The sequence below is a fragment of the Lissotriton vulgaris genome, chromosome 10 (assembly GCF_964263255.1).
Source record: "Lissotriton vulgaris chromosome 10, aLisVul1.2, whole genome shotgun sequence".
Lineage (NCBI taxonomy): Eukaryota > Metazoa > Chordata > Amphibia > Caudata > Salamandridae > Lissotriton > Lissotriton vulgaris.
In genome coordinates this window covers 69,820,337-69,841,393 of record NC_141698.1, presented here as the reverse complement: position 1 = coordinate 69,841,393, position 21,057 = coordinate 69,820,337, and the positions used below count along the sequence as shown (strand labels likewise).

General features: G+C 43.3%; 1 protein-coding gene across 1 annotated transcript in view; it reads left to right on the top strand.

The window, feature by feature from the left end:
• Positions 1-18,148, top strand: part of LOC147684684 (testis-expressed protein 2-like) — a 148,456-nt gene extending 130,308 nt beyond the window's left edge. Inside the window, exons 9-12 of the mRNA XM_086940515.1 lie at positions 2,759-2,899; positions 4,013-4,225; positions 6,125-6,245; positions 17,253-18,148. Coding sequence (XP_086796641.1) covers positions 2,759-2,899; positions 4,013-4,225; positions 6,125-6,245; positions 17,253-17,384 — 607 coding nt within the window. The 3' untranslated portion in view covers positions 17,385-18,148. The remainder of the gene's footprint in view (positions 1-2,758; positions 2,900-4,012; positions 4,226-6,124; positions 6,246-17,252) is intronic.
• Positions 18,149-21,057: the final 2,909 nt, after the last annotated feature.

The following is a 21,057-nucleotide window of genomic DNA, read 5'->3' as shown; positions in this document are numbered from 1 at the left end:
GACTGTTCTCATGAGGCACAGGGTCAAGGCTGATTTGCATATGGCCATGTCTGAACTGGGGTGGCTTGGTGAGCAAAATAACGATGGATTAAACCCAGATCTGTAACTGGGGGTGAATGTTTTGCCATTGTGCAACATTCCGTCCATCATCTTGTGTGTTTTACTCTGGTTCAGAGTACCTGCACTTCTATTTTTCCATTTCAAGCACTGACCAGGACAGTGTTGAGCAGAATTGCTGCATACCTAGATCTAAATCAGCACAGAGCCGGAATAGCAGAACCTGGGGAGTTTTAAGCAGACTTGGCGCACAACCAGATCTAAACCAGGTCAAAGCCAAAATAGAACCAGGGAAGTGTTAAGCAGACTTGGTGCATGCGCAGATCAAAGACAGTTCAGAGTTAAAGTAGTAACAGTCCTAGTTTGAACAAAACGAGATCAAAATGAGATCAGGTCGTGTTAAAAGAAGAGCAGAGGAAGCACAAAGGAGAGCAGACAATGGAACAAAACCGAGTGAGATCTGAAGCAAAGCTGTCCATGAGCGGTTCTGGGTTGTTCTATCTCTGAGGTGAGGTCAGTCCTTTTGCTGCTCTTCTTGAGTCTGGCCTCCTGTGTTGGGTTTACCCAGCCCCAGCTGCTCTGCAGGCCTGCGCATGCGCAGCTCCGGCCTGATTTTCTCCTCCCAGCCTAGCCTGGAATCTGAAGGCTGGGCGGCACGTGCTCTCGCGCGGCGGTATTATTAGCAGACTCCTCTTGACATAATTAGAATCCTGGTGCTCGTCTTCCTTTTAATTAGGACATGCCCAGAGCACAGCTGTCTTCGATAATTATACCCTTTAACCCTCTACATGTCCGGATTAGGGGAATTAAAAAGACCATTAGCGCGTCGCAGTTGGAGGCTGTCGCTTGTACATATGTGTGCGGCGCTAAGGGGGCGGAGGACGCTGGGGGCCGAGCACCGGAGCACGTGTAGAGACAGTGAACCCAGTTATAGGGGAGAAGCAGCCTCATTGACCCCCCCAAAGGTATAACTGGGAAATGTCCGCTCTGCTCGCACACAACATGGCGACTGCCTTAGCAATGCCATTGACACCAGGATCGGATTGGTAAGGCGGGCCCTTGGGCAATGGCCGATGGACCCGTATCCAAGTTCCAGCTGTGGGCTGCTTCTTCGGGCAGCCTGGGGGCTGATTTTGGCAGTGTCTGTGCTGTTCGGATTCCGCCAGCGGCACAGTGGGGGCCTGAGTGACCTTTCTGGAGGCAGATGGGCATCCATCACCTCCCTTTTTGGTGGAGGTGTCACTCCCTTTCTCTCGCTGGGCCGGCCCATTAATGTATGCATATTGAGCGGGGGCAGGGGGCCTGAGCAGAAGTGGCCTCACTTGTTTTTAGGTGTGTTTCACCAAACTAATCCGTTCATTTTTTTTAATCTAAGTAAAGTTAAGAAAACATGCCTCTGTCAGAGACCCCCCTTTCTTTTTTATAAAACTTCGCCAAAGCAGTGTTTTTGCGGAAAGGCAATATGCAAATGTGGGCCACTTTTTTAGCGTGCACGGGTCGATTTTTAATCCCAATCCAAACCCAGTTGACACCATCAAATTCTAAACAGTGGGCTTCAAGGAGTAGTGCTTTGAAGACTGGACAGAGAGCTAAGCGCACCCCATGAAATGTAGCTTTCGGTCTCATACTACAGCAAGTGAGGCCAACCCTGGGGCCAGCTGTGGCCCATGCAGGTTAGAGCGGTGGGGCAGGGCAGAATTTCGAGGGGAAAATGTATTATTTATTTAATTTTGCCTCGTCATCATCCATTGAAATCCCCCCACCCCGCCTACCGCCCCACGGCTCTTATCTGCATGGGTCGCGGCTGCCTGGGGCGCACCCTCTAAATTCTGCTTTTTATAATCGGGCCAAGCAATTCATTTTGCAGGACAGCTGTCCAACGATGGTGTTTACAACTTTACTGTTTTTACAGCCAATTCTGAGGTAACACTCTTGAAATAATTAAGTTCTTCAGCACCCCGCATAGCACACAGGAGCATTATCTCTCCTCAGCAGCAAATTACGTATGTGCCTATGAGAATGCACGAGGCACTCTGCTAATATTGTATTTAGGATTACAGGGGATGAGTGTCCCTCTCCATACAGCCCTGACAGCAGCCCACTGTCCTCAAACTACCAAGGATTTCCTTGAGTCTCACGTGGTAGGTCACTACGGGACTTCGTATAATTACAGTACTAAGTTGTTTATAATTGTACCTGTAAAGGATGTGTTGACCAGGGCGCATATATAAAGCCTTCAGCGGGGCTCTGAACACAACCTTTACACTCCTTCTCCATTTTCTTAGGTCACTGCTAACCTCATGACCCCTGGACTTCATTACCCTACATGCCTTGGGTCATTCATATTGTATAGTAGTAGTGCTCACATAGCACTTCGTACCACTGGCCAATAGACGCATCTCAGTGGATGGCTGTAGGGCTTCTAAGTCTGTTGCGTGAGGTTGATTCAGTGAGTTTCTATAGAGTGGCCTAACCGGGAAGAGTTTTGGGGTCGTGCATAGGTGACCAGAACGGTGTTCCTACTGTGTCGTAGGAAGCGCATATCTTTCTTATTTTGTCTTTAACATTCTTTGTTTTCATTTTAAAATGTATTTGAATGTTTATGGTATTCATTCTAATTTTTTTTATGGATTCTTCAATATTTTATGTGTAACTTGATTAAAAAGTGGTTGTGCTTGATGTTGCATGTCTTCTGCTACAGGGTTCGGCTTCCCCGGGCTGCTCTCCTGGCAGACAGTGATGAGGAGTCATCCAGTGCTGGCTCCTCGGATGAGGAAGACGTCCCTCCTGTCGAGGCACCGGGGATTCTAGGAGACAGGGCCATATCTACTAATACAGAAGGGTAAGATATGCCACAGTAGCATAAGTCATGCAAATAATGCTGTTTGTGGATGTTGGTGCTATAGCTCTCACATAGAGGGATCTTGATAGTACTACCAAACTAGGAAGGAGAAAGGTATTCCTGCCAATATTTTAACTTTGCAATATTTAAACTTTTTTATTATTTCTGCAGGTTAGTGTACTGCATAGACACAAACAAGCATACCCAAAATATGACTTAAATGTTCCCCTATTGACTCCCTGGTTCCAATTTGGCTCATATAGGGTCTCCAGGATCCATAGCTTTGTACGAGGTGTGTAGGTTTCTGTCCCTTTCAAGATGAGGGACCATACTTACCCCTTTAGAGACATCCAAGCTTCTGCCCAGCACCATTTCAAGCTGGAGGTCATCGAAATCAAGCTGTGTCCTTGCGAGGTCTACAATGATCCTTCTCATTTATATTGAATGAAATGTATGAACACCCACCAATCCAAATAGTTTATGAAATTGAGTCTGTTTCTTCAAAAAGACAAACATAACATATGTCTAGTAAATTTTTTAACAGAAAGGTGTTGAGAAAGAATGGTGATACAGGGCACTGCACATGGAGGTGAAAGAAAGAATGAGAATACAGACAACATATTAACAATGAGCCTGCTTAAAAAATTATGCATAATTTTTGGTTGGCAGTTATTTCGTGCCTTGGTGACCACCCCAAAAGCCCCCAGGAGAATATATCATATACCCCTTGTCCTGACGAAGATCCGGCTACCAAAAGTAATGCATGCAGGTCGAAACGTCGACGCAGATATGATATGATGCCTGTTCTGTGTACAACTGTTTAGGTAAAACATTGATATGTTTGTTTACTTTTCAGAGTGTATAGAGGTCCATACAGGCTGATTGAGGTCTGGTTCCTTGATTGTTAATCAAATACTTTTTGAGAGTCTGGTATCAATGACCTTATGTAAATCCCTGTCCAATGACACCTTCGAGATTCATCGCTTAACTCACTTTACTTTGTAGTGTGTGAGTGTGTGCTCTTTGTCAAGTGGCCGTCTGTCTGCTCAACAAAATGGTCCTGGCGGATGCTCCATACTAATCATTTTCACGCTTTCCTCGTTCCCTTCCCAGTTACGCAGCCGGTAACAGCACCAGTCGAAAGATCCTGCGATTTGTCGATAAGATCGCCAAATCCAAGTACTTCCAGAAGGCCACAGAGAATGAGTACATTAAGAAAAAGATTGAGGAGATGTCCAACACGCCACTTCTCCTAACTGTGGAGGTCCTGGAGCTGGAGGGGACACTGGCGGTCAACATTCCACCACCCCCCACGGACCGGCTATGGTAAGGACAGCAAAGCCACGCCCACCTCCAGGGCTATTGTAGTGCTCCAGGGCAGAAGGGCATTATTTACACAGCCCTGGCCTTTCCTTTTACACATCAGTACATTCTTGGACTGGGCATCTTTAATTTCTTCAGTTTCAACCAGTATGCTAGAGCACCTGATATCTTCCTGGTGTGGAGCACTATGACAACCCTTCTTACCACCATCTGTGCTTGTTTGTTTTTGTACTCAGTAATATTTAATAACTTTCACAACATGAGAGAGTGATCAAAATTACGTTATGTTTTGATCCTCAGCGCTAAATGATATCATGCTGTTTCACACCATGTTATTTGCATTTCACTTGCCACTTAAGGGTGGCCAACTAAGGTCCTCCCGCAGCAACATGCAAATCAAATAACTAGAGGCAAGATATACAAATAATGGCGCTGGTAAATGTTGTTCCAAATTTTTACTTTTTCCATATCCATTTTTTTAACTAACCTATGTACTAATGGGTCAGTTCTCCAAAACCTGATGTGCAATTGGTTGCAATTCGACCTGCCTCATTCATGAGGTAAGTCGCATTGCAACCCACTACGAATGTTGCTGAGACTAGCAGCCCATCATGTCTGTGATTGGTTTTAAATAAAGCAATTTCTTTTTAAATGCAACCCATTTTCTTTAAAGGAAAACAGGATATGTTAAAAAAAATACCCCTAGATGGAAATGTCTTCAGGTGTAACATTAATTAGAGTTCTTTGCAGTATTTCACGTTTTGCGTTATAAATGTGAGCCGCAGGCAAATGGACCTCAACATGAAAATGCTTAAATAACAAGTGTAAATTGAAGCAGTTATCTCATGTTGACTAAGCTAAACAAATCAACCTAGATGATTAACAATATAGCTTTATAAAGGTAGTGGGATATATGTGGACAGAAATTGTGTTCCTAGACAGACATACACATGGGAAGGTGTATGTAGCTAGATCAGGACCTCCAATTTTAGGCTGGACACACCAATTTGATCTGCATATTATAATCAACCAGACTTTCAACTGAACCGAGTGTTATTATACACTGCATTTACCACAATGCATCAGGGTGAATTGTCTGCTGATATGTCAGGCAGTGTGCTCACTCATCCTTTTGTGGGGGCTCCTTGACGGGTTGTTGGGCTAACGACCTCTGGGATGCACCTGGGAGGGGTACAGAAACCTGAGAAGACTGCAAGCAGCATTGCCAGCACCCCAACATCTAACTTGTTGCTCTATGCTGAAAAAGGACAAATATTCTGAAACACAGTATACATAGCACTGCCTGCACCAACAATGGTGAAAACTAAAGACTTTCAATGAACACAAATGTTGTTATACACTGCATTTCCCACAATGCATCTGGGCAAATTGTGTGCTGGTGTGAAAGGCAGTTTGCTCCTTTCCCCTTTTGTGATTGGCCCTCTATAATTATGATATTAAAGGTGCCATTCAGTGAAAAGAAAATCAGTTTTCTTTACCCAGTCCGGCACCATGAACAATCATCACCAATAGGCATTCTAGAATGTTGCGTTCTTTGATGATGTCAGCTGGGGTTTTAAGACATATTGGGACATCATTTACGCAATGGCCCCTCAAATTTGTAAAAATGTTAACTCAGTCCTCTTCATGTTGGACCAGTGAAGTTGCCCATTTTAAAATCCCTTTTCAGTGCATTGTGGGACTTCTAGTCCTACATTTTCTTTGACCAGAATGAGGCTATGTCTAACGTAGTGCAGGAGCAGAAATCCCATGTTTGATTAAAGCGACCCCTAATGACTCATGGTATGGTTTTGCGTGTGTAGGTGCTCTATCCCTGTCCATCCATGCCATGATAATCTCTGTGGCATGCAACAGATCTGAGCCTCTTCCTTCTTCTCCAAGGTACAGTTTCAGGATCCCCCCACGGCTGGACCTGAGGGTACGCCCGAAGCTTGGAGAGCGCGAAGTCACCTTCATCCACGTCGTGGAATGGATCGAGAAGAAGCTGCAGCAAGAGTTTCAGGTACCTCGGTCCACACCATTCTGCGATAGGGGTGACCATGGCTAAGGTCTAGGCTCTAATGCTGCTAGCATGCACATTGCCCATCCATTTGTGAACCACTGGTTGTCCTGTCCATTCTGTGAGGATTGACTACAAGTAGCTGCTGGAGTAGCACTGAGGTGATTTGTCCGAAGAATGAGTCTGACCTAAGATGGTGGTCATCGGTACCCTGGAGAGAGGTCTACAGCCACCAGTTGAGCCTTCCAGATTGATTTATAGATACATGGTATTGACAATGTTCCAGGAGGAGGTTGTTGATCCTCTGCCTCCAGATTCACCACTTAATCCACAGATTAGTGGATTTTCCATTGCCTTGCACCTCAATACCGGTCCCTGTATCTGATAGCTTTCCTTGCAGAGTGACGGGGAGGCTGGAGTGATAGTCCCAGATTCCTTCTATCTGTTTTGTAGCATTTCTTGGAGGAGGGACTGTATTCCCTCTATCTACTAGCAATGACAGGAAGAGACTTTAAGACACAGTTACCGTAAGATCACAAGTTAAAACTTTATAAAACACCTAAATAAATAAATACCTGTTTAATAAGCCTTTGTTAGGTACAATGGCTGGCCCTTTGATACCTGTATTTTGCCCGTAGATTATCTGGAAGTAAGAGGTAGTGGGATGTTTTGATTTAATTTGTGTGTGTATGTATATTTAAAATGAATTGGTGTAGCATGCTAAGTTTTGTGAGTGAGGTGGATGAACTGAATTCCATGTTACTGGCCAGTAGCATATATGGGGCCAGATGTAGGTAATTCCTATTTACCTACTCTTAAATACCGAATCATACCGAATCGGTATTTAAGAGTAGGTAAATAGGAAGGGGGCAGATGTAGGTAATTCTTATTTTAGAATTACCGAATCAGTATGATTCGGTATTTACCGATTCGGTAAATACCGAATCGGTATTTCCTATTGATACCTATGGGCCTTGAAGCCCATAGGAAGCAATGGGAAATACCGATTCAGTATTTACCGAATCGGTAAATACCGAATCCTGCAAGGGTGAACGGGGTGTCACTTTGACACCCTGTAGCACCTCAATTCCAGGCTTGTGTGCCATGTGGCACACATACATGCCCTAAGGGCATGTCTGTGTGTTACATGGCACAGGTGTACATGCACAGATGTGCATGTACACCTGAATTCGGTATTTTACCACCCAATTGTATTGGGTGATAAAATACCGAATTCTGAAGGCCTGTAGCACTGTAAACAGTCCTACCTACATCTGGGATTTACCGAATCGGTAAAATTACCGATTCGGTATTTTACAGAATCGGTAAATTTACCGATTCGGTAAATTTACTGATTCTGTAAAATAATGGCCCCTACATCTCAAAAACCAATTACCGGTCGGTAACGGCCGAAATCGGCCGTTACCGACCGGTAATTGGCGACCTACATCTGGCCCATAGTGCTTAGCGGTTGGTGGACGGCCAGGATTTCTGGAAAGATTTGCAAGTACTTTTAAACAATGAGGTGTTTGTGTGATAGCATACCTTGAAATCATACATGTGGGTCCTAATTTACAAGCCCCTTGCGCCACGGGTGAGTCACTATTTTTGATGCACCGGCGGCACAATGGGCTAGTCCATATTTACAAGGGATGTATAACGTAATCATGCATGCTTTTACAACGCATGCCTTTACAAGGCGGGCAGTACAACGAACGCGTCGTTACCACTCGTTTCATTACAACGCAAGTCGTTACAACGACTTGCCTTAGGGAACTGCTTGACTTTGGATTAGTCCATTTTACTATTCCAACTCCAGCCTGTGCAACAGTAGGGAAGGTGTTGGATTTAAAGTCCAACAAGGCGTTCCCTAAAGCAAGTCATTGTAACGACTTGCGTGGTAATGGAACGCGTGGTAATGACTTGTTCGTTGTAGTGCCTGCGTTGTAATGGCACTGCGTAATTTTGCCTGCGTTGTAAACGCTGTTTCCCATTTACAAGGCCACGTAAAGTCACCCTGCGTGACTTTTCATGGCCTTGTAAATATGTTTTCATGGCCTTCTAACTATGGGCTCCTTGCACAAATTACTATGTGTGAAAGGGGTGTTCATTGGGTGTTGTTGTGGGTGTTCCTTCCTGCACAAAAACAATAATCCTCGCAATGCAGGCACCCCAAGGGTGCCTGCGCTGGCGCATGGCAGCCACGTGTGCCCCAATGCAGGGGAAAGCACACGGGTGATTTGTATTGTGTTTGATACAACACAACCATGTGCTTTGAAAATGAAGCCGCATGGTGCAGCAAAATGGCTTGCGGAGCTGGACAGCGTTATTTTCTGGTAAATGAGTCCCGTGGGGTCTTGGTTTTCTCTCGGTCTGCTTGGTATCATGAGTCAAAGTCACTGATCGGTTGCATCTGCATCCATGACACATGAAAACTTTAGGGTTTTTTTTGGGGGGAGAGTAAAGGTTTGTATGGTGATATCGTGCATGTGAGTTGCACCTCGGTTGTGTCCGGGAGTCTCTGTAGTTAGATAGTCTAATTTCTGGTGATGGCACACCAGCAGAGTTTTGGTGCCTTTTTAGCATCATGGGTGGAATGAAAAGGTTTCTGGGGGCACATGTGTATGGTATGATGCTTTGAAGGTACAGTATTCGTGGGTCTTTGAGTCACTTTTCATTTGCATTACCATTCCCGTGGGTTTTAGAAGGTTGTTGTGGCTTGGAGGCTAAGTACACATAGAGCACCACACCATGAAGTCAAATATTGGTGGGCTCTTGATGTCCGCCTTTGTATGATGCCAGGTCTTTGAGTCGTAGGTCAGTGTTTGGTGGGTTCTTGTGGTCTCTAATTCTGTACAGTATGATATCTGTTCATCCCAAGTCACTGGGGTTTCGGTGTCTCTGCGTTTGGTGGTATCTTATCTGGATATCCACGCTCAGTGGGGTGTTGATGTCTCTGCCTCTGCCTCTGTATGGTGTCATGCCTGGTAGTCATAGGTTGGTGGTTGGTAGATTCTTGCAGTCTCTGATTCTGCAGTGTCATACTTGTTCATCCCAAGGCATTAGGTTCTTGGTGTCTCGGCGTCTGATGGTATCATATCTGGAGTCGTTCATGTGGGTCACAGTTCGTTGGCAACCTAAAGTCTCCAAGTCTGTTCAGTCCATGCCTGAGTCACAGGACTGTAGGTTTCTTGGAGTCTGTTTTCTGCTTGATGTTATGCATAAGAGACATAGGCCAGTGGTGTCTGGTAGTCTACGCGTATCACGCATGGGGAAGTCACAGGTCGGTATGGTCTCAGCGTCTCTGATTCATTATGGTATTGTGACCGCAGTCTCTACATCTGTGCCTGGGAATCACACAAACATATGGTGCTGATGCCTTTTTTGTAGGTATCAGAACTGCAAGTCACAGGTTCATAGGGGGCTTGCAGCCTCTGTGTTGGGATGATCACATGCTTTGGGGTCACTGGAAGCTGGGGTATTCAGGTCGGTAGATCTTCAGTGTTACAACTGGGCAACACCAGCTATTGGGTTCTTCTCAACTTGCACCTACACACCCCTCATTCATGTGGGCTGTGGTGAGGGAGGAGGGGAGGCTTGGGACCACTCCAGGTGGGGTCAGAGGCCCTTCCACAGGACACAGTAAAACTGTAGAGATTTTAACTTTCCAGTACGAAGAGATACATTTAAAGTTCACCCTTAGATCTGCCACATTTCCATCGTCTGTTCTTAATATTTTAAGTCTTTTCACAAGTGTGTTCAAATCAAAGGTGAAAACTACATAAGTTTCACTAATTTCCAGTACACTCAACTCTAAAAGGTGGTTTTATTTCCAGAACAATGAGGTATGCAGGGATGAGGTGCTTGAATGACACTATATAAAGGTTGGTAATATTTACCTACAATAATGTTGAATCAACTACTTCGCCACCACTACATTGTCAAAGCAATCATATAATTGCTATGCTTACTTCCACATCTCATTACCTAGATTTACTTTGGAATGCTCTTGCTAGGCGTATGTAGTAATTTTTTGTCATGTGACATAACATACAATTAAATGAGGGTATACCTGGAGGGTACATCTGCGCAGAAAGCTCTTAGCGTGGTCCCTCCCTCCCCCAGTCCGATTTGGCGCAAGTACATCATGGTATCCCACAATAGTGCAGCTCTCAGGCGTTCACAAATGCGCAATTCCAACATGCGATACAGTGCATCGTAGTTTACTACCCCAAGTTTATTCATGGTTTAAACATAAGGCAGAAATTTCGAAACCCCTACGAGCTCGCGTGCAGGGTTATAAAGCACCTCACATCCCTAGCCGGACCTGGCGAGCAACATCTGCGTAGCTTACCTGTATACGGACACAGACCCGCGAGGATCCTTGCCAATCACGGGACTGAGTGACAGGGCATAATAGCCTTCAACCCATATGTTGGTGTGTCGTAGTAATCAGTCCTCATGTGGGAATCAATTGAATGCCAAATCATCGGCAATGAAACATGTGATGTATGTAATAATGAAAAATGCCAATAAAAATGTTTTAAGATACCTGGAGGGTACATAAGCATCCATTTCACCTACAGCCATTGAACAGAATGTCTTCAAGACTTGGGCATACAAGAAGTTAAAATAGGGAACTGTCAATTTGGAAGTGGTAGGTGGCAGTGCAGAAAAAGTGATAAAATATAGAAAGAAAGAGGAGCAAAAGACAAGAGGTATCTTACAGGTGTCAAACCTCCTATTACAGAGTCAGGACCGGACCATCTTCGGTAAGGGGAGATTGAGCTAGGGACCTTCAAACTGCTTAATTCACTACAGATACAAGGAGCCTTCACAGACTGCACGCGGGGTGTATACGGTATCATGCCAATAAGTGGCAGGTCGGTGCAGTCTGGATGACTTTGCCTCTGTAATATTGTGTATACGGAGTCGTAAGCTGTAGGGGCCCTGAGTCTGCATGTGCATACCTGCAAAGTCCCAGGTTTGAGGGATCTTGGACTCTGTGTCCCCTTGTAACATGATACAGCAGTCACAGGTTGTGGATGTGTACTGCATTGAACTAGGGAAAATTCAAATTGCCGATAGTAGCGGAACACCTTCATACGTACAATATTAAGCTTGGAGTCTCGATGAATGCGTGGTTCCATACATGGGAGCTATGGGGGTCTTCAAGTATTGATATCTGAATGGTATCTGACTCGGGAAACACAGGTTAGATGGTGTGGGTTTTGGCATCTCTGCATCCTTACAGTCATACCCTTGTGTTATAGGCTGGTTAGGTATTGTGAGTCTCTGTCACTGATATCACGCTTCACAACACAGGTGGGCGGGATATGGAAAGTGGGACAGTATGGCCTCATACCTCATAGTAATAGGTTTATGGGAGTCATGGAGACCACAGAGTCACATAGTCGCTGTGAGCGTATGATCTCAGAGTCACGTAGTCGCTGGAGCGTATGGTCTCAGAGTCACGTAGTCGCTGGAGCGTATGATCTCAGAGTCACGTAGTCGCTGTGAGCGTATGATCTCAGAGTCACGTAGTCGCTGGAGCGTATGATCTCAGAGTCAGGTAGTCGATGTGAACGTATGATCTCAGAGTCACGTAGTCGCTGTGAATGTATGAACTGAGAATCAGGTAGGCGCTGTGAATAAATCATCTTTGGCTCACGTAGTCGCTGTGAATGTATGAACTGAGAATCACGTAGGCGCTGTGAATAAATCATCTTTGAGTCACGTAGTCGCTGTGAGCGTATGATCTCAGAGTCACGTAGTCGCTGGAGCGTATGATCTCAAAGTCACGTAGTCACTGGAGCGTATGATCTCAGAGTCACGTAGTCGCTGTGAGCGTATGATCTCAGAGTCACGTAGTCGCTGGAGCGTATGATCTCAGAGTCACGTAGTCGATGTGAGCGTATGATCTCAGAGTCACGTAGTCGCTGGGAATGTATGAACTGAGAATCAGGTAGGCTCTGTGAATAAATCATCTTTGGGTCACGTAGTCGCTGTGAATGTATGAACTGAGAATCATGTAGGCGCTGTGAATAAATCATCTTTGAGTCACGTAGTCGCTGTGGATGTATGATCTCAGAGTCATGGAGTCACTGCGAATGCATTACCTAAGAGTCACATAGTCATTGTGAATGTATGAACTCGGAGTCATGGAGTCTCATGAATGTATGATCTCAGAAGACATGGAGTCACAGAGTTATGGAGTTCCTGAGACTGTATGATCTTAAAGTCACATAGTTGCTGTGAATGTATGACCTCAGAGTCACAAAGCCATTGTGAATGTATGATCTCAGAGTCATATAGTCTTGTATGATCTCAGAGTCATATAGTCTTGTATGATCTCAGAGTCATATAGTCTTGTGAATGTATGATCTCAGAGACATATAGTCTTGTGAATGTATGATCTCAGAGTCATATAGTATGATCTCAGAGTCATATAGTCTTGTGAATGTATGATCTCAGAGTCATATAGTCTTGTGAATGTATGATCTCAGAGTCATATAGTCCTGTGAATGTATGATCTCAGAGTCATATAGTCCTGTGAATGTATGATCTCAGAGCCATATAGTCTTGTATGATCTCAGAGTCATATAGTCTTGTGAATTTATGATTTCAGAGTCATATAGTCTTGTGAATGTATGATATCAGAGTCATATAGTCTTGTGAATGTATGATCTCAGAGTCATATAGTCTTGTATGATCTCAGAGTCATATAGTCTTCTGAATGTATGATCTCAGAGTCATATAGTCTTGTGAATGTATGATCTCAGAGTCATATAGTCTTGTGAATGTATGATCTCAGAGTTATATAGTCTTGTGAATGTATGATCTCAGAGTCATATAGTCTTGTGAATGTATGATCTCAGAGTCATATAATCTTGTGAATGTATGATCTCAGAGTCATATAGTCTTGTGAATGTATGATCTCAGAGACATATAGTCTTGTGAATGTATGATCTCAGAGTCATATAGTATGATCTCAGAGTCATATAGTCTTGTGAATGTATGATGTCAGAGTCATATAGTCTTGTGAATGTATGATCTCAGAGTCATATAGTCTTGTGAATGTATGATCTCAGAGTCATATAGTCTTGTGAATGTATGATCTCAGAGTCATATAGTCTTGTGAATGTATGATCTCAGAGTCATATAGTCTTGTATGATCTCAGAGTCATATAGTCTTGTGAATGTATGATCTCAGAAGACATGAAGTCACGAGTCACGGAGTTACGGAGTTCCTGGGACTGTATGATCTTAAAGTCACATAGTTGCTGTGAATGTATGACCTCAGAGTCACAAAGCCACTGTGAATGTATGATCTCAGAACCATATAGTCTAGTGAATGTATGATCTCAGAGCCATATAGCCTTGTGACTGTATGATCTCACAAGACATGGAGTCACGAGCCACGGAGTTCCTGTGACTGTATGATCTCAGAGTCACAGTCACTGTGAATGTATGAACTGAGAATCAGGTAGGCGCTGTGAATAAATCATCTTTGGGTCACGTAGTCGCTGTGAATGTATGAACTGAGAATCACGTAGGCGCTGTGAATAAATCATCTTTGAGTCACGTAGTCGCTGTGGATGTATGATCTCAGAGTCATGGAGTCACTGCGAATGCATGACCTAAGAGTCACATAGTCATTGTGAATGTATGAACTCGGAGTCATGGAGTCTCATGAATGTATGATCTCAGAAGACATGGAATCACAGAGTTATGGAGTTCCTAAGACTGTATGATCTTAAAGTCACATAGCTGCTGTGAATGTATGATCTCAGAGTCATATAGTCTTGTGAATGTATGATCTCAGAGTCATATAGTCTTGTATGATCTCAAAGTCATATAGTCTTGCATGATCTCAGAGTCATATAGTCATGTGAATGTATGATCTCAGAGTCATATAGTCTTGTGAATGTATGATCTCAGAGTCATATAGTCTTGTGAATGTATGATCTCAAAGTCATATAGTCTTGCATGATCTCAGAGTCATATAGTCTTGTGAATGTATGATCTCAGAGTCATATATTCTTGTGAATGTATGATCTCAGAGTCATATAATCTTGTGAATGTATGATCTCAGAGTCATATAGTCTTGTGAATGTATGATCTCAGAGTCATATAATCTTGTGAATGTATGATCTCAGAGTCATATAGTCTTGTGAATGTATGATCTCAGAGTCATATAGTCTTGCATGATCTCAGAGTCATATAGTCTTGTGAATGTATGATCTCAGAGTCATATAGTCTTGTATGATCTCAGAGTCATATAGTCTTGTGAATGTATGATCTCAGAGTTATATAGTCTTGTGAATGTATGATCTCAGAGTCATATAGTCTTGTGAATGTATGATCTCAGAGTCATATAGTCTTGTGAATGTATGATCTCAGAGTCATATAGTCTTGTGAATGTATGATCTCAGAGTCATATAGTCTTGTATGATCTCAGAGTCATATAGTCTTGTGAATTTATGATCTCAGAGTCATATAGTCTTGTGAATGTATGATCTCAGAGTCATATAGTCTTGTGAATGTATGATCTCAGAGTCATATAGTCTTGTATGATCTCAGAGTCATATAGTCTTGTATGATCTCAGAGTCATATAGTCTTGTGAATGTATGATCTCAGAGCCATATAGCCTTGTGACTGTATGATCTCACAAGACATGGAGTCACGAGCCACGGAGTTCCTGTGACTGTATGATCTTAGAGTCACAGTCACTGTGAATATATGACCTCAGACTCGCGTGGTCGCTGTGAATGTGATCTCGGGGCCAGAGAGCCATAGTATATTGTAAGTCTTGTGGAATCAATATCTCAATGATATCCCACATAGGAAACACTGAGTGTTTGGTGTGATTATAGTCGGCTCTGCATATCTACAGCCATGCCTGTGAGTTGCAGCCCACTAGGGCATAGCAGTCAGGGTGTATCTATGATCGCACTGTCGAATATTTGGTCAGTGGAAGCTCTCCCAGTATATTCAATGCACTTGGGATTCATGTCAGTGGAGTGTTGGTAATCCAGATGTTTATATGGCATCATTGCTTCGACAGGTCTTTGACATACCTTACATCCCCTCTCGAGCTCTTAGATCTGCAAATTTAGGCCTTATCCAGATTACTAAAATTAGGCAGGCATGATGGGGTGGTAGGACTTTATCCAACTGTGCGGCAAAGATATGGAACAAAATGCCAATGGCCATGAGATTTCAATCTAATCGGCAACTCTTTAGGAAGGATTTGAAAACATGGCTTTTTACCTCCACCTAGTCCCCCTGATAATACTGTCCGTACTCCTTTTCACATACACTAGCGCCAAGACGCCATGGGAATCAAGTGCTCTATAAACATATATCCAATCCTAATGGGATTATTCTGGGAGTCACAAGCCATGCAAATGTATCGTCTCTATGTCTCTTTGGTGTCCTGCAGAGCAGTTGATGGTTTAGTGGGGTCTTGATGTATCTTTGTTGCCTTGGTACCCTACTTAGGAGTTTCCTGTTTAGAGAGGTCTTGACATTACATCAGTAACCTATATAGGGGTCCTGGTGTAATGCGGTTGTGATGTTTCTCTATTGCTTTGGTGTCCTTTGTATAAGTTACAGGTTTATTGGGGTCTTGGTGGATCTTTATCTCTTTGATGTTTTGCTTAGGAGTTACTGATTTAGTGGGGTCTTAGTGGCTCTCTGTCACTTTGGTATCTTGCTTTGGAGGTATTCCGCTTTAGTTCTGACTCTAGAATATCATCTTTCTAAAATATCATAGAAAAAATATTGGGAACCAAAAAATCGACAAGGTATGTACAGATATGTGTTACCTCAAAATCTATATACTTCAATGAGGTATAGCTTCAAGGAAAGTAGATGTGGAGTTAAGAACGGTAAATCTATACTCACCTATATGCATTTACCTCCTTGGTATTTCAGACCTTGATTGTCCATATATATTAATAGTACGATGTTGCTGTAGTCCACATTTCAACGTACCACGGCATTTCAACCACATTTCAACATACAACTGAATAGAAGTTACAGGTTTAATTGTGTCTTGATCTTTTTTCATCTTTAAGGCAGTGCTTAATTTGAGCCGGTGGTTTCCAGTGTTCGGCACCAGCACTTAATCATCAACATCGGGACTGATGACAAACAGCCACACAGTGGCGCTATTTGTCCAATTTTGTGATGCACACAACAGCAGTTGTTTAAAAATACTATATACATTAAAAATGACTAATACCTGCAAGCCAAAACTATAAAAAATAGCTTGGGTGGCAGGTATTAGTCATTTTTATTGTATAAAAAGTCTGAATTGTCATTAGTAGAGCAGTGGGTAGTGCAAGCTGCTGTGGTCTCCTTACAAGGACCTCAGCTCTTATTTATTTACAAATAAAGAACTGCTTCAAGGCATCCTGTTTGGGAGGAGTGGGTTGGGGAACTCGGGTCACCTTGATTGGTAATATTCCAGGGGTCACAGGTCAGCCAGCTGCTGGTGGTCTCTGTGCATCTCTACCTCAGAGTGGCAGGTTGGAGTGTTCTTGGGGTATCTAAGCCCTAGTGACCAAAGGTTAGGGGTCCGCAGGGTGCTTGGAGAATTCTGCGATCAGCATCTTAAAGTTAATCGCAGGAGTCAGTCTGTTGGGGGTAAAAACGCAAGAACCCCATGTAATATATATATATTTGTCAAATCTTAATCTCTCCAATTTAAATTGTAATCTTGAGTGAATTTGCAACTTGTATATATGTAACTCTAAACACTAGTATCTGTTGTAGACGTATGTACTTACCACAATTTTTTATGTGAATTTAGAGTTTATCTGTTTGTATCTTTTATGTAATTCATGTACTCTGAAGTCCTTATGTAATGTGACTGGTTCCATTGTAAAGCGCTCTGACACCTTCGGGTAAAGTTTGCAGTATGTAGAAACGCACAGATAAATACATAAATAATGAACCCTTGCTCCTGGTTGTAAATTTATGTCCATTCGTTTAATCTACAGAAGGTGTTGGTGATGCCAAACATGGATGATCTTTACCTTCCCATCATGCACTCCGGCTTGGACCCCCAGACACCACAAGCCTCAACAGGACCCTCCGGAAGCAATGACGGTGACTGTGAGAAGAAGCCCTGAAGGCCCCCTGCCTGCTGACCCCTGTCTCTGAGACGGCGGGGCCTATCAGTTCTTGGGTTCTGGCAGGCTTCAGACGCCGGAAGTGACGGACGTCCGCTTGGAAAGGGGCAAGATATGCATAAATCTTAAAATATTAAGAACCGTAGTGGGAACGGGTACGCCATTCAAACGTTTATTCCGGGGCAAAGCCAGGAGGCTCTACGCGGTTTTATAATGCAAACCCTTTTCAAGCAACCTGTCAACCAAATGGCGAGTTAACGATTTGGAAAAAGCACCCACTGTAACGTGAGGTAGAAAAAAACTTGATAATCTATCAATTACAGAGGGTTTTTTTAGTACTTCCATGCCCTGAGAATGAAGGTCCGATCGAAAACTAGGTTTATTCAAATTTGCATCAAAGAACTCTAGTCTTTTTAGCTTCTTGGATACCAGGCCGAATAGTTACATTCTTTTTTGTTTAGCCCTTTCAGCAACCTATCAGTGACATTGTTTGGGAGTACATTACCCTTCCAGTGCCAAAGATGGAAATGGACTAATTGTGTTTTTACAAATCAAACATCTCTCTTCTGTAATTCAAAAGTCTTTGAAAAGTCGATAAACTAGTTTTCATTACTTGTACAATGCTGCCACCGCCTGGCACGTATATGTATTGTTTAACGCACATTTTTAATTTGTGATTTAACGCACATTTTTAAATTGTGAATATTTTCCTCCTAAATTATGTTTTTTTATTTGAATACTGAAAAAGTCGAGTAAAGAGAAAATAAAAACAAAAAGTACAAAATATATTTAAAATGTTAAAATAGGGAAAGGACTTTCTCGTCTTCACGTTTTGCCATGAAAACTGAGCACAAGTTTGCAGTATGTAAGTTGCGTAGCTCTTGCGGGCAGGTTGAAATGGCATTATGTTACGTTTACATAATCTAACTTAAAGTTGCATGAAATTGTACTATAATATGTTAACTTAATGTAACATTACTAAGTTACTTTAAGTTATGTTTTGTTATATATCTTGTGGCACATGTCTGCCAATGTAATGGCCTTGTGCTGCTCTGAGGTTTATATGGAGGATAGAGGAGCATATTTACAAGGGAAATGCGCCACCCGAACATCACCTTTTTCAATGTTCCGGTGGCGCAATGCACTTCACCATATTTACAAAGGGGCATTAAGCCACTTTGCATGTCTTAACAACGCTTTGTAAATATGGTGCCCTTTCACACAGGTATCTGCGTGAAAGCGGCATGCAAAGGTGCTGCTGTTGGCATTCCATGCGGCACCCATTGCTTTTTGACACTGCCCCAGATTTACAAGAATGTGTAAATCTGAAACCGTCCCAAAAACTAACACCATGGAAAAGCAGACGTTAGAATGCCGCAACGAGGAGGAATACTTTTGTGCAGGAAGGTGTCCCTTTCTGCGCATAAACAATCATCCCTACAACGTAGGCACCCTTGCACTATGGTGCAAAGGTGCCTGTGTTGGCTAGGCAGCGATTTTTAGCACCAGGGCTAGGGAAAGCACAGGGGTGTTCCCAGGGCCGGACTGGCCGTAGCGGGCACCGGGCAATCCCCCGGTGCGCCGCAACGGTGGGGGCCGGTTTTGGGCCCCTGGTGTCCGTTTTGTAACAGGGTCATTTATGCAGCACAGCTACAAAATCGGCCCTGTAACAAAATCGGCCAAAAACTGGCCCTGGCAAAGAGCTCGGCGGCTCCCTCAACCTCCTCGGGGGGCCTGCCGAGCACTTTGCCGGGGCCGGTTTTGGTTCCCAGTCCGGCCCTGGGTGTTCCGAATTCTTGTAAATAAGGCACATCCCTACATTTTGGAAATGACGCAGTGCAGCACTGCAGAATTTGCCGCTGCACCATTTCCTTCTACATATGTCCCATAGTTTTGAGTGTCTTCCAGTCTTGGTGTCCTTCTGTCACTGTATCTCCCTGCACCAGTGTTCGACCTTTCAGGTGCCTTGTGTTAAGGAATTCATTTAGGTCAAGGCCTTCCCCGGTTTCTCACTCTCTGGATCTTTGCATTGTTTAAAATTCTGGCTTATTAAATTTGTCAGGCGTAGTGGCAGCTATTAAAATAGCGTTTCAAAGTTTTATGTAACTTGGATAAAAATTACTGATCAGTTAATTATTACTCTTGTTAAGTTACATGGGGTTCCACGTTTTACACCTTTTCTAGCTGAGGCTTAATTAAAGTCTAATTACACCGCTAAAAGAAATATAACAAATACTGATGGGACACCTACCATAGGTAAAATGCACTTGAATACGAAGTTTCGCCTTTTTGGACAGTAAGGGGGAAGATGAAAGGATGGAGATTTCTTTAGCCGGCATGAAACTTGGAATGAGGTGTGAGCAGTTTTCTTACTTGGTTTTCTTCAGCCCTCGTCTGTTCCTGAACTAGCTTTCGCCATTTGCCCCAGAATGCCCATGCCATTTGGTTAGAATAGCAACAAAACATCTTGTTGTGCAAGGCAGAAGGACTGGTCACCAGAGAGATAGCTTCACTGGTCCAGGAGTATTCTGAAACATCAAGAGAGGCCTTCACCATCTTCTGGTTAAAATTAAGGGGCATATTACCAACAACTAGCGATAATTATCTCTATGTTGGTTTAGCGCGATATTTTTATCGCCGAGCTGCTGCGATTTTTATCGCTTAGGAACCTTGCTATTATCAAGGTTTATCTCCTAAGCAATAAAAATCGGCCGAAATGCATGAATATCGCTGAAAAGTCAGCGATATTCATGCATTACCGAGCTAATACTCTTAGCCATGTTATCCACCTACCATTGGATAACATGGCTAAGAACTGCTCAGGGGCAGGTGTTAGCTTTTGGAGGTATTCGCGCTTAGCGCGAATATCTCCAAAAGTTGGTAATAGGAGCTAGCGATGTTAGCGACTGTTTCCAGTCGCCAACATCTTGGCTCGCCCACTTTGCATGTCATTAGTGATAAATATCACTGACATGCAAAGCGGGGCCCAAGATGGTCGCTATCTCTTACTAGCTGTCGCTAACTCTGTGTTAGCGACAGCTAGTTAATAGGGAGATAATTTTATCTCCGCTTTCTTGGCTTTTAAAGCCAAAAAAGCGGAGATAAACCCCCTTGATAATTTGCCCCTAAATGCTTTGGGAGATTTCCTTAGCGATGAAGCTGATCTCAAAAAGCTGAAATTACATTGAACAGCTGCCAAAAAGGGAGAGGGACACTTTACAAGCTGCTAGGGACAATTATGGGTATCTGCATTCAGGGCTATCTTCCAATGACATGCTATTCTGAACCCTTTACAACCCATCTTACTGGTTGTTCCTAGAAGTAAAAGAAAGAGATTGGGTGGGAGCCAGGTTTTCTGTGTCTGTCTCTCACACTTGGAACACTTTCCCACTTGAAATAAGATCTTCTGTGAACTACGAAAGTTTCAGAAAAAATTGAAAACTAAGCTGTTCAGACAAGCTTATGAATAACTCGGTCAGTAGTAGGCTCTTTCTACCCTAGCACCAAGAGACCTTTTTGGTGGACGTGCGCTCGACAAGTGATCATTGACATAAGGTAACATAACATCTAAACCTTACTGTTCCTCCCTTCCAACCTGGAAAAAGAGTGACCAGGAATAAGGCAAGCCCTACTTGTTGAATAGAAAGGGCAGCCGGATGAAATACCATGAGAA